The 14,461-nt window shown below is 39.7% G+C and overlaps 2 protein-coding genes across 2 annotated transcripts; both read right to left on the reverse strand.

The window, feature by feature from the left end:
- Positions 1-11,196: 11,196 nt before the first annotated feature.
- LOC149234225 (uncharacterized) lies at positions 11,197-12,348 on the reverse strand. Its single transcript, XM_089368186.1, has one exon. It carries the CDS (start codon positions 12,346-12,348, stop codon positions 11,197-11,199), a length of 1,152 nt encoding a protein of 383 aa, XP_089224312.1.
- A 780-nt stretch (positions 12,349-13,128) lies between these two features.
- LOC149234226 (uncharacterized) lies at positions 13,129-13,767 on the reverse strand. Its single transcript, XM_089368187.1, has one exon. It carries the CDS (start codon positions 13,765-13,767, stop codon positions 13,129-13,131), a length of 639 nt encoding a protein of 212 aa, XP_089224313.1.
- Positions 13,768-14,461: the final 694 nt, after the last annotated feature.

Consider the following 14,461-nt stretch of genomic DNA (forward strand, 5'->3'; position numbering starts at 1 on the left):
GAGCCTTGGCTTCTCCGTTGGATAGAGCAAGTATACTTATTTGGAATAGCAGTTGTTATTCAATTTAAAGTTCCACTATTGTGGCTAGTGGCACGTCAATTTTGTATGTATGGATGGAACTTTCACTTATAATAAAAATCAGAGCCAACAATCTTTCATGCATATGTTGTGAGTATAGTAGGACTATTCTTGTTGTATTTTCAATGTATGTTATTTAACTTACACTTATGCTTATGAACTATTTCGTTTTGATTTTTATGAATCTTATTGAATGCATGTTATTGTATTAATTCATCATTGTTGAATTCTACATTGTTCTGCATATTATTTTGTGATGTCATTATTCTCGTCCACTCCTTTCAAGTTGTGTACTATTACAGGCTTCCGAGGGGAGAACTTCCTTCTCCCTTCATGTGTTGGAACCTTCATGCATCGTATTTGACTTTCTGAAGGGTTGCACACTTTCTCTCACCAAAGTTATTGTAGTTCACTCTGTGTGGTTTCATAGTCAAGGCTTAACATTACCACCCATTTTTGGGACTCCTACTCCAAACGGTGTGAGGTCTTGTTGGGACTTCATATCAGGGAGATCCCTTGAATGTTGGCAGGTCCAACACCATCAAATTTTCTAGTGCTAGAAGGAGGATGAGATGACAATCTGATCCCTTGTAGTCTATCATGAATTTATGCACTCATTTAATGACTTCCACTCAAATCATAACCCCAACATGTTTTTCTAGACAGGAAAATTTAAAAGTGTTGGAGAGAATTATTGATGACTTGGCAAATTTAAAATTCAATGGAGAGGGTGAAACAACCTTATTTGAGCACACTTCCCATTTTCTTGATTTTTTCACAAAGCACAATATCCACTATGAGGGTGTTGGTTGTAGGTTGTTCATTCTTGTGTTCAAAGGGTGTGTACGGTAATGGTTTAAGACATTTCCTAATGACTCCATTCACTCTTTTTTTTAACACCTTATCATAGATTTGTTTTGCGTCTTTGATATGTATGATTGTAAACCTTTTTGCAAGAAATTTTTGGATTTTTTAAAAGCACTTGATGAATCTGTTTAGGATTTTCACGATCATTTAATTCATTTTTTCTTTGAATTTCCAAAAGATGATGTTGATTCATCTTTCTCGATTGACATATTCCTATATCTTGTTCACATTTTGGATAATTCACATGAGCTCGAATCCTTTGAACCCCTCCCAATAGAACTCGATATTAGAGCTTTTAAATATGTGACGGATGAGGTTGTTGTTCCAAGTGACCGTCCATACCCTTCTCATCAAACAACTTCAATTCTACATGTTGAGGCGGGAGAATCTGAGAATTCATCCACTAATCTACCACCATCTTCTCCCACCCCACATAATCAGAATTTCAGCACAGGTTTGGATTTTGAATCTAATGGTTACGACGAAGTGTTGTCTCCTCGTCCTCCATATTTTGGTTCCATTGATCCTTTGGAAGATGATTTTTTGTGTTCACCTATTTTGAATCCTTCTTTTGATGTTCATGAGGATCAAGTTTTGGATGGAGTTATTGTTGAGTAGCCAACTTGTGATATCATTTACGATGATTATGTGTGGGATCCCATAGTTAAACAAGAATATGTGATGAAGGATGATTCTTCTCCTTCCGTACCTCTCCCTCATTATCTTGACATCTTCCACGATCCTATCATCCTTGATAAATATTGTGAAAAAACAGTTTCCAATCATTATCAAAACATGTGGAATGTTAGTTTTTCATCTGAATGCAGAGAGGACAAATATGTTTTTCCTTATCTCTCCAATCTCTCATCTTATATTTCTGGAAATATAGAGGGTAAAATTTCTCATTCTCCATCATCCCCTCCTTATAATTTGTTAGATCATGTGGATGCCTCTATCTGTAATATTGAACTTTCTAATTGCGGTTGTCATGATCTTTTCATTGATTCATTTGATCACGATTCTTATTTTTCCACTATCAATATTTCTAAGCCACTGGTCTTCAATGATCCGTCTTCTAGTGAATTGAAACTTCCCCAAGTTGTCAAGGGACTTCAACCCGAGCTTATGGTTATCTCAATTTCGCGTAGTCTTGAGGTCAGTTCCACTTCTCATAAAAGTTGTGTTGAATCTTTGCAGGCTCCTCATCACTCTATCACACATAATGAAGATCAACCTATTTAACAATTTTTGCATCCTCCATCTGTATCACATGATCATATCACTCATTCATTTGAGGATTCATACGTGGTGAGCATGGTTGCAAAACAAATTTTTTCTTCTTTATTTATGTTCACCCATTTCTATGGTTCGAAAGTTCATTCTTGCATCTCTTCAAGTTGTAGTGTGTCTAAACACCACAATTCACATGCAAAATGTTTTCCATGCACATTTCATTATTTATTTTATGCGTGTACTTCCAAAATTTGAACGTTTTGGCTACATTTTCCTATCTTTTTTGTTTAATGTTATTCTTGTATATCTTTCTTAACATGTATTTCCTCACATACATAAGCCAACCAATGCACTGGTGGCTACACTAGAAGTATCATTACATATGAGTCTAGCTTATTCACTATTAGGTTAGGAGTAGGAGTAGTTGTCTTTTTCCATGTTTGTTTCTTTGATTTGCTTTCTTTTACTTTCCGCTCTGCACTTTTCTTCTAATTGTTTTCTTTTAGTCATAGGATAACTTCCTCAAGAGACCATGTTTGGCTTCTTAGACAAGCAGGGTGAAGTCCAAGAGGAAGTTTTATTGCCATCAAAGATTGGTTATCTTTCTCTTCCCTCTCTTTATGTGAATATTTCATTTCTTTTAGTTGATGATACTCTGATGGAAAATATGTTCCTTTCAGAGAGAAGTCACAGTGAAATCATGATGCTTGCACTTTAAATAATACCTCCTACTCTAATTGGTTTTCTAATTTTGGTTAATCCTTATCAACTAAGTCAGGTAGAGTAAGTAGGGGAGGAAAAACTTAACAAGTATGTCAGAGGTGTATATAAACATCCTTCTCTGGAGGGACAACTTCTTCTACTCTCAGTAAGTGGGGATCCCTCTTCCACCCCCATCAAAATCAATAAATTCATATGAACATTTCTTTGAAAAATAAAAATGAAAAAAAATGAAAAATGAAATAAAGGGTGAAAGAAGAGAAAGGATTCATATGTAAAGAGGTGAAGCAAGAAACTCTGTTAGTGTATTTTCTAGGCTCACTAGCATCGGACCAATGTTTGTGTTCCTCAAGAGACTCCACTAGGGTACTGTCTAGGCCTCCTAGTAGCGGAGAAACACAAGAGATGAAAACTAATACTTTGACATTTTATTTTTCTTATGAATTTATATACTGCTCATCCCCAATCGAAACAACTCAGTCTGACTTGGCTTGGTATGTGTGTTGCCGATGAACGGAATGGTAGGGACTATATCTTTAACTCAGGATAAGTGAAGAAGTTGCGACAATCAATGAACTAAACAATACTTCCAGAATAGTTACACCTACTTTTCATGGGACAATGTCCATATATAGAGTTGGATTTCTACCAATGTGTCGCCAATGTTGTAGCAGCTACAACCACCCTCCAAAATTTCGTTTATGCTTCGATTTTGGAGCCTTCCATCCCATCCACAAGCTTATCTTGTACTATTTTAACGCATTCATGTTTTGAACGAGGCTTATCCTTTTCATTTTTTAATTTTTTTCTTGTTTCCACACTTAAATAATATTTCTAAGTCACAAGCTAACCTCCTGACTTGGTCTTACAACAGTTCTGAGCTTGCCTCTAGAAACTATGCAATCCTTAAGGGCAAGCAACTGTGATAATTGGAATTTCAGTTCAGAGTGTAAGTTAGCCTTGAGATCAGAAACTATGCATTCATGGAAGTCAGTCCAGAAATTGTGCAATCCCTCATTGAGCTTAGAAAGTGCGCAGTGCACTAAACTAGAAAGTTTCCTAGTTCCCTAGAATTGTGAAATATTTCTCGGCAGCATGCATGGAAAGTTTCCTTGAAAAATATAAAAAGGAAAAAAGCATCCCTAAAAAAAACAGATCCATTATTAGTATCTTGAAGGAGGCACACTTGCTACTTTTAGAAACTTTTGCCAAGTGTCCCTTTTTCCTTGATTTCAAGAATATGTGTCATAAACCATAATTCACTCAAATCTATTTAATCGACACCTCTAGAGCTCATTTTCACATTGGATCCATGATATCTAGGAACCTTCAATGCAATTGTCGTCGCTTTTCTGAGTGAGTTTTGCTTTTATTGTCTTTTATCGCTTTTTCTGTCGCTTTTTGTCATTTAGCTTGTGTGAGTGTTGTTTTGATTATTTATCTCCATGGTTGTTGCTGTTTCAAATTATTTTAGCTTGTAGAAGTGTTTTTCTAAGTCGTCATTTGCCTTTCACAAGTGCCACATCAATTTTCTTGTTTCTACACCAATGGTTGCCCTTATAGTGACACTCCTCACATACCTGATTTTCCTTTTGTTTTTTTAGTTTCAACACTTTATCGACATTGATTTACTCATACATAGACATTTTTTCACTCAAGTACATATCATCACTTAGTTCTTCTCATTTTCCACACTTCCACCAAGTAGAACTGTACTTTCCTTAGCTAGATTTTACATTGGTAATCCTAAAGTTCAATATGAGAGATTGACCTCTCGAATTGCATAGGAAATAGTACAGGATGGCCTAGCTACACATTGTGTAGTTCCAGGCCTCATCTTGCGACCTTGGCCACTGAGACTATGCAATGTGCAGTCTCTCTCAGTGTTTCACAAGGCTGAGCTACACATTGCGCATTCTCAAGCCTTAGGCTACACCCTTGCCAGCTGAGACAACACGGTGCATAGTTTCCATAGACAAACTCACTTTATTTTTTATGAAAGCTGCACAATCCCTCATATTAGTTGACTGGCTTGCTTCTTGATCATGCTTTGAAGGTATATTTGCAAAAGCTAATGTTTGCTTTCCATGAGTGTCCTTTTTGTCCCATAAGTACCACACTTGTGAATCATTTCTCACCAGCAGTCATTTCTACCATGGCACCAAAAAGAGTTTCTTCAAAAGAGACCACTGAAATCAGTATTGGGGAAGCAGTTGAGAAAACACCAATCGACTTTCTAGTGTATGCGAACACTCAACTGTTTATAGAAAATGGGCCAACACTGACATGGAAACAAGTTAATGAAGCTCTTTCAGCAAAGAGCCGTGAGGCATATCTAGAGGATAGAAAGGTTTATCTCAGTATCTGATAATTAGGACTACAGTATCTGACAATCAGGACTACATAGAGTTGCATGTAGATATCAAACATTCCCATGTGTAGATGTCATCAACTGGATTTCTCCACACATCGATGAGAAGACCATGACATTGAGCACTGCCAACGGACAGAAGCTTGCCACCTTTCTGGCATAAGATTATCAGCACATGTCTTTCCTGAGCCAATGAATCTCAAGGAATCATTTTTCTATGCCACCGACAATTATTTGAATACAAGAGTTATTGTCAAAGGCTGGGTGAAAGAGCAATCAAAGTTTTGATAGATGCCAACCCATTCATATAAAACAAAGTCCCTCGGGAAGGCCTACCAGCTCTTGGTTATCTTATCTTGCAGGATACATGATCAATAGAGCACAGATACCTTTCCTGAAGGGTGGGAAATCTTATTGAACCAGATTTTGAATGAGGGGAATTTGTTCAATTGGTAAGCTTTGTCGGCTCGACAGCTAAGAGTCCATGTATCATAGGCCCGAAATCCTCCTAAGGGTGAGAAAGCAAGGTTTTGTATGTCTACATATTTATTGGATGCAATTTGTGCACAAGGTCAGTTTCCTAGCATGAAATAGACATGGATACCACGAGAAAATGTCGTGCATATCTATTACAAGTTGCTTTCATATTGTAGTCATCAAGGAGTATTAGAACACTAACTGGCCATTTCATTGTCCCTCTTTACAAGCTCATCTTTGAAGAAGAACCACCTTGCATGTCACCAGGAGAAATGGAGGCAATAACATAGATCGTAGATTGGTATGCCTCACTCGGTGGCACCTTCCTTAGAGTATTCGATGGAGAGAAGTTGCTGCATGTTTTACCAAGGTATGCCACCAACAATATTGTCATGCAATAAGTTTCATATCATCTCACCACGGGTTTGTCAACAACTTTGCACAAGAGGAAGAAAGCACCATGGCCCACTCTTCCTTTGTAAATTGGATTATATGAGATAAAGAACTTAAAATTTGCAGATATCGAGGGAAAGGAGATATTCAAGTTTTTATTCGGTACTTGAGACTTTAATTTGTATGATCCCCATAGTATTTTCAAAGACCACTATGCAATAATTCACTTTCAGTGGATCAACAAGGCATTTCATTGGCCAGAGGAGGATCCATGGAGGAATTGATACAATGCCTCCAAACTACCTGAGTTGGTTAGTTTAGTAGGGACTTCAAAGGCTACTCCACAAAGGGCAACAACTTTGACAGAAACAACAATAGAAGGTAGAAATCCCATGTAGGACAAGGGAAAGAGAAATATTATTGATAGTCTAGGGGGAGAATAAAGCTACAAGATGAAAGTGGGTACTATTCTTATGAAAGAATATTTAGCAACTTAAGCAAAGAGGAAGTAGAGGATATAGAGAGAAGAGCAGAGGAAGAGAGAAAAGTAGAGGTTGCAGGAAGAAGAATTGATGTTGCAGGAAGCTAAACATAAATTGAATGAAGAACATGAGTTTTTTTTTGTGTAAATCAGCAATTTGTATTAAGACAAAAGATACATAGTGTACAAAAAGGTTTGCTCATGTAGACTAAATATCGACTCCCTTGCCTACTTCCAACATTTCATAACCATCCAGACTGTCAAAAATCCCCAAGGCTCACCACGCAGGGCGGCACAGAGAGGGCTGGGGACATCAAAACCAGTAATCCATCTGAGTATATGGAAAAATAGAGACCAAACAGACCTAATTTCCTCTGAGACAAGCAAGGAAACTATGAAAAGGACTGTTAAGAAGAGAAATAGAGTACTGAAACATAACAAGTAAACTCACATAACCGAAACAGAAAAGTGCTGACCCAAGACCCATGAAAGCACACCGAGACTTCCAAAGCATCCCATTACAGCCCTAGAATGATATAATCCTTGGTGGAGGAATCCTGGCAAGCCGAAGTTGTAGCTTTGCCAAACTAAGGTGGATGTTGGGAGGACTGCTTCCCCTGACTGGTCCCCATGGTCTCCTCTGCCCCTTCCCCCACAGCAGCGGCATCCTGGCAAATGGAATGCCTCAGAAGGCTAATCAGCACTGTCAACTTTTTGGATATGATACCAAATTGTTGCTCCAGCACACTAATTTTGAATTCCAGTGCTTCCAAAACCGCCATGTGATCCACAGATAAGATAGAAATAGCCTGGTGAGCCTGATTGAGATACTCCCCTTGCATACTGATAGCTTTTGCTAACATCGTTTTCATTCGCCACATCTCTGCCTGAGTGCAGACATATTGAGTTGCCTGTGTTGTTGCTGTACCAGGATCCTGAACCCATTCCATTTCCTTTTCCAGTACATTCTCCTCCAGGTTTTCTTCCTCTTCCACAACACTTGCTTCCAACTCCTCTATTTTGCATTTTTCCTTCTGCGAGGTTCTCATTTCGTAAGCCTTCCGAGCTTGCTGCAAGTCTTTGTTGGCCAAAGCATTTCTACTGCCTTCTCGAGCCATACTCCTATGACAAATAATAGAGAAAAGTCACCTTCTGAGAGCACAAATGATACGATGCTAGTATCCTTTGTAGAGTAGAGCATTGCTTTTGTAATTGGGAACTGTAATTATAGAAGAGGGAGACCCTGAGTCACTTGAGGCTCCCCATCTCTTCAACTTGTGCTCACACGTCCCTTCACAATTAATTATACTCTGAGGATCACATTTTTGTTGATGGTCCAGATCCTTGTTATTAAATCTGCCCCCCTTGAACCATTCCGATGAGTGCCAAGTGGCTTTTATTTTGTCTTGATGCTGGCGGAGTCCATAATTTTTGTTCATGGAACTCCTCGGTCTGACCCGGCCTGCTTGTACATTGAATGCCTCTTCCATCCGTGTACTCCTTTCACCTGCAAACCCTTTATCCTTACTTCCCTTTGCTTGGATGGCATCATTCTCCACTATCGACGAAGATCTTCGTACCCCTAGCTTTATCTTTCATTAAAAATGTCCTGCCTCGAAAGCAGTGTGCACCTGTGTCTCAGCTCCGTGCAAGTGATGTCCTGCTAACAGTTGTCCAAGTTGACAGTGGGATTATCGATGCCATAATTTGCCAAGTGATCTGCTACAGTATTAGCTTTGCGTCTAACTGCTTGAAAGATTAAGTCGTTTAACCAATAAAGATGTTTAGCAATGCTCTCTGTTACCTTGTCTAGTCTCCAGTGCCAAGTGACTTTACTTGTTTTGGCTCCCGAATACAGTTTCCTTGCTACTGTAATTGCCAGCTGAGAGTCCCCTTCCACCACAACTGCTCCAGCTTTTAGTTTCCTGATAATTCTCAAACCTTGTTCCAATGCTGCAAATTCCATTTCGTTATTAGTCCCTTCACCTAGAGCTCAACTATAGATATATTGAATTCTGCCTTCACTGTCCCTTAGAACCCCTCCGATGCCAGCAGATCTCGGATTACCCCTGGAAGCTCCATCGAAATTGAGTTTGAGGAATCCTAAAGGTGGCCGCTTCCAGGTATTCACACTGGTATTTAACTCCTGCCGACGATTCGAGGAGGAAGCGAAGTTTCCCTTGTCAAGGTTAAAAGCTTTCAAAATCTGTAAGTCTGCACTCGAGATGTTTGTGTCTTGTTCTATCCTTCCTTTGACGAGAACCGATTGCTTGACATTTTGGAGAATTGTATCTTTTAAGTGGTTTATATTTCTAATTTCATTTAGGAAGACTCTCCGGTTCCTTTCTTTCCAAATTGACCATGCAATGAACCCTGGTATGAGTTTCCAAATGGTGTTAACCATTTGATTATTGGAGAAATTACCCCTCCAGTTCTCGATAGTTTCTTGAATAGAATTCCTGACCCTGTCCATCCTTTGAAGTATGCTTTCCGCCCAAATCCATAAACTTTCTTCCCAGTCACAGGTGTTGAAGAGGTGATTCATGGTTTCCTCTTCCGTTCCACACATGGGGTAGCATGAAGGGCCTGTGAATCTTTTTTTTCAGAGATTCTCCCAGGTTAGCATTTTCTTGTGCAGTAGGAGCCATAAAAAAGTTTTGATTTTTGGTCAAAGCTGGGCATCCTAGACTTTGTTGTGCCATTTGACCTTTTCTTCATGCTCTAAGTCTTCTATGTGAGTTCTGGCTTCTCTGAGCATGAAGTTTCCGCCTTCTAGCTTTCCCCATCATAATTGGTCACTATCTCCCGCTATCCTTATTCTTCTCTTGTCTAGTTGTGTTCTCAGGTTCCTCATACCGTTGTTTACTTGGGTTAGGTGCTCTGTCTCATTGAATATCCAAGTTCTTCACACCTGGTACCTTTCATTAGGCTTCCAATATTGATTCAATGTAGTTGTCCCTAGCTCTTGGTTGTTTATTTTGACATCTGCGAACTCAGGCCTTTCCAACTTGGGGAGTTGTTGCCATGCATCCTCCCAAAAAAGGGCTATTTTACCATCACAAATTTCCAAAAAGCTATGCTCCTAGATAATTTGCCGATTGTTTCTCGCTAGGTTCCATATTGGTGAGCCTTTTGGGTTTTCTTGCATTCTGATTAAGTTTTGTAAACTATGATTTGGAGCGTACTTTTCCTTCCAATGTTTGGCCCATGGTAATTTAGGTTCTTTCAGCCATTTCCACCATAATTTAGCACCACAGGCTCGGTTAATCGTGGAAGGGTCTTGCAAGTTCAACCCTCCCAGATGTTTAGGTTTGCACAGTTTGTTCCACACCATCAGTGACCATTTCTTCTTCTCTGAATTACCTGACCAGAGAAAGGTCCTTTGGATGGCTCTTATCTCTTGCAGTACTCCCTTAGGTGTCAGAATAATGGAGAGCATATATTGCGGAATGGCCTGGAGGACTGCTTTGGTTAATACCAATCTCCCTGCAAAGTTTAGGGCCTTGTGGGTCCAATGATGACATCTTTTTTCCAGGTTGGCAAAAATCCTTTCCCAGTGCATTTTTTGCCATGGTTTGTCAGTTAACGGAGCCCCTAGATATCTCAAGGGGAGGCTACTTCTTCGGAAGCCTAGAATGGAGGAAATATTTTTCTGCACAACTAAATGAGTATTGAAAAAGAAGATAGAATATTTTGATAGATTTAGATCCATACCTAAGGCCTTGCTAAAGAGATTGAGAATCCTTTTGTAGCCCAAGGCTTCTTTGACTGAGGGAGTACCATGCAACATCGTATCATCAACAAATTGTTGGTGGGTAGTTGCTAGAATTGAGGGCAGGGGTTGCAGTCCTTTAATAACTCCTTCCTCTTTAGCTTTATGAATAAGTCTACTTAAACCTTCCATCAAAATCATGAAAAGGAAGGGGGATAACGGATCACCCTGTCTAAGACCTCGCGAAGGAGAGAATTGGGCAGAGGGGGCTCCATTCACCAGAATTGAAAATCTAGTAGATTTGACCAAAGCTAGAATCCAAACTATCCATTGTTCAGCAAAGCCAAAGGCTCTCAATATCGCTTCCAGATACTGCCAGTTAACCTTGTCATATGCCTTTGACAGATCTAGTTGCATCATCATACCTGCTTTCTTCCGAGTTTGAAGTGTGTGAATCATTTCTTGTGCCAGTAAGACATTATCCAGAATCTGTCTCCCCTCTACATAGCCTGATTATTGTTCTGAGATAATGCCCAGAAGTATGGGTTTCATTCTATTGGCTATTACTTTGGAAATAATCTTGTATACAGCATTACATAGCGCTATTGGCCAAAACTTTGCAGGTGTGTTAGCTTCCTCCTCCTTTGGAATCAGGGCAAGGAAGGTGGAATTGAGGGACTTGAGGATTGAGGCAGATCACCGGGAATCCTCCACTACCTCCCAAACTTCTATTTTGACTATTTCCCAACAAGCTTTGTAGAAGTTAATGGTAAAACCATTAGGCCCAGGTGCTTTATCATTAGGCATTTCTTTCACGGCCTCTTCCACCTCTTCCATGGAAATTTCCCGAGTTAGAGCCAAGTTCTACTCCACCGTAATTAGCTTGGGGATTGAGGAAATAAGTTCATCAATGGCCTCCATTCTGTCAACTTCAGGTTCTTGAGCTATTCTGCTGAAATGCGTAGTAAGAAGGTTAGAGATCTCTTGATGTGTCTGTATCGTGGCTCCCTGTTCATCTTTAAGGCTAAGGATTTTATTAGCTCCTCTGTGGTCAATAGCTGATCTGTGGAAGAATTTTGTATTCTGTTCTCCTTCCTTAAGCCACTGAACTCGAGATTTTTGCTTCCAAAGAGTTTCCTCCTGTTGGCAACGTAGTTGCCAATCTTGCATCAACATCTTTTCCTTGTTCACAGTTTCTGGGTTTATGTTCCCTTGAATCCATCCTTCATGTATCTGCTCTAATTGCTCCTCTAGTTTCTTTTTTTCTTTGAATATGTTCCCAAAGACTACTCGATTCCAGATTTTGATCTTGTCTTTAATGTATTTCAGCTTACCCTGTAACCTATACATTTTAGTGCCTTTAATGCCCACAAGTTCTTTCCACCATTGTTCAATTTGCTGTATGAAATCAGGATGGGTGAGCCAGAATTTTTCGAATCTAAAAGGTTTATTTCTTGGAGTACCCTGGATTGCAGCAGTCAATGTAATGGGCCAGTGGTCCAACCCTCCACTGGGAAGAATATCCAATTCCACTATAATTCCTTCCAGCAGTATTCCTTCTGTTACTAGAAATCTATCCAGTCGAGAAGCTATTTTCCTTTCACCTCCCCTTTTGTTGTTCCATGTGAAAGCACCACTTCTGGGGAAAACATCCACTAGATTAGCCGTCTTGATGAAGTCTAGGAAAGCTTCAAAGTCTCTATTGAGTTTCCTTATACCTCCTTTCTTTTCCATGAGGGTGGTTATCATGTTGAAATCCCCTCCTATGATCACCTTTGCTAGGGGATACCTTAACTTCAGGTTAATCAGAGTTCTCAAGAAAAGAAGCTTGTCCTCTAGCTTCTGAGGTCCATAGACATTAGTACAAAGATATGACTCAGAGTTTCCTATGACTTGAGCTTCTACAGCTATGAAGGATCTGGCCACCTCAGAGGAAAGGATCTTGATTAATTTTGGATTCCACAGAGTGATTAAGCCTCCCTCCCATCCATTACTGGTTGTCTCCAAGTATTCCATATGCTTACCTATTTTTTTGCTGATATTGATTACCATGTTGCTTGAACATTTAGTTTCCTACGCAAACACTATGTCTAGTTGTTCCTTTTGGACTTTCTTCTTTAAAAGACATCATTTTGTTTGGCTGTTTAGCCCTCTAGCATTCCAAGAAAGAATTTTCATTTTAAACAGAGTTTAGGAGATTAGAGAAAAAGCCTCTAGGGCTTTCATCTTACCAGAGTTTAAGAGCATTTGTCCCAGTTCTTGCAATGCCTCATTGTTGGTTCTGCGTCCTCTCTTTTTACGGTATTTGGAACTTGTGGAGGTTTGATGTAGACCCTGTGTCCGGACCCCAAGTCCTTTAGCTGTACCCAAGCTTTTTCTTTGTAGTTCCATCTCTTCTCTTTTCCGTGCTATGAGTATGTCATTAATTCTTTTTACTTCCTCTTCCGATATATGTTCCATTCCTTTCTTTTTGCAGTTTTCAACCATGTTTGGTAGATCCACACCCTCTTGCTCTAGTATATCATTGAGTTCCATATCACTGTTTCTGATTTCACTAGTGAGCATTTCTGAGTCTTCTTCGAGCCCCTCTGTTGTTTCTTGAACCTGGAGCATTATGCTCAAAGGGTTCACCTCTGGTTCTTTTATGTCTTGCCCTGTTGTAGATTTGCTAATTGTTGTAGTTTTTTGTTCTTTAATGTTCTCCTCTGATTCCATTTTAGTTTCCAAGATTTCGAAAGAATTGCTCATGTTACCTTGAGAAGTGCTTGCCCTAGTTTGGCTTTTCCTATTTTCTCTCTATTTAGCTTTTGGTTTGGTGCATATTTCCTTATTCTTATCTTCTTTGCCATCCTTGTGATCTCTTGCTACTTTGTTCAGTGGGAATTCTCTGATTAAATGACCATGCTCATGACATTTTTTGCAACGAAATGGGATTTTCTCATAATCTATGGCTTGCAAATAATCCTCATCCCTATATTCCAGCCATAAGCCCTCATGCAAAGCTCCCGACACATCCATTTCCACACAGATTTTGGCACAGGAGGTGTACCTTTTTCGCAAAGTCGCTTCTGAGGCCTTGATGAAGGTCCCTAGCTTATTACCTATTCGTTCTAGAGCTTCATGTCCCCAATAATCAATTGGCAGGGAAAAAAGGCATATCCATACTAGCACCCGCTTGAAGGTTTCCTTTTCTGGTACAAATTTGGGTTTCCATGGCCTTATGTAAAGGCCCGCAGAGGCAAAGAAATAAGGCCCTCCATCGAATATTCTATCCTTATCTTGTAAATTTGAGAAAGCAATAGTAAAAAAGCCTTTAGCTCCTAAGTGTAGTCTAACATCAGCTTTGGGTTTCCATTGTTGCTTTATCCACTGGCATAACACCCGTCCTGTTGGACAGAACCCCATGAACCTGCAGATCACTGCATATTCAACCATGTGATCCTGGTATGCCTGAATCTCTGGGTCAGATATCACAACCCTTAGGGTTTCTGTAGCTTTGGGTTTACACGGACCTTGGTTCTTCTTTCTATTGAGTGTTGACGTCGTTCCTCCTTGTTCCTCTTTATCCTGATTCAGAACCTCTTCCTCTACTCCTGCTTGCTCCTTTTCCTATTTGTTTTCATGAGCGAAATGTGCTTGTGTTGGATTCTCTCTGGCTCTGCTTTCTGTTCTTTTACTGTCATCCTTTTCTTTCAGTTTTTGAGTGTTATTACCTTCATTTCCTATATTTCCTTTCCTCCCCTTGCTGGTCATATCTTCCTTATTTGACTTTTCGTAACCTGCTATCTGCACCCCATCCCATGTTGTCGGCTTGTTCATCATTATTTGTTTGTAAGATGGGGTCCCAATGGACCCCGCGTTTTCCATTTGTCAGGTTAGATTTTGTCCCCTTCTGTGGAGCTCTGTTGCTCTGGCCCTGTTCTTCTCTAGACTTGAAACCTCGATCTGATGAGTCCATGAGCTTCAAACCCTCGTTTCCACCAGAGCTCTCTCAAGCGTCTTGATTATCCTTTGAGTGCAAGCGTGTCTTTGTTTTAGCCATGAAGGAAGAACATGAGTTAAGGTGGAGAGAACAAGAAGATAATCAGAAGTAGGAAGAATATGAAAGGTAAGGCACAATAGAAAGAGA

The sequence above is a fragment of the Pinus tabuliformis genome, chromosome 8, assembly GCF_031772625.1.
Source record: "Pinus tabuliformis cultivar Carrire ecotype Pingquan chromosome 8, CPIR1, whole genome shotgun sequence".
NCBI lineage: Eukaryota > Viridiplantae > Streptophyta > Pinopsida > Pinales > Pinaceae > Pinus > Pinus tabuliformis.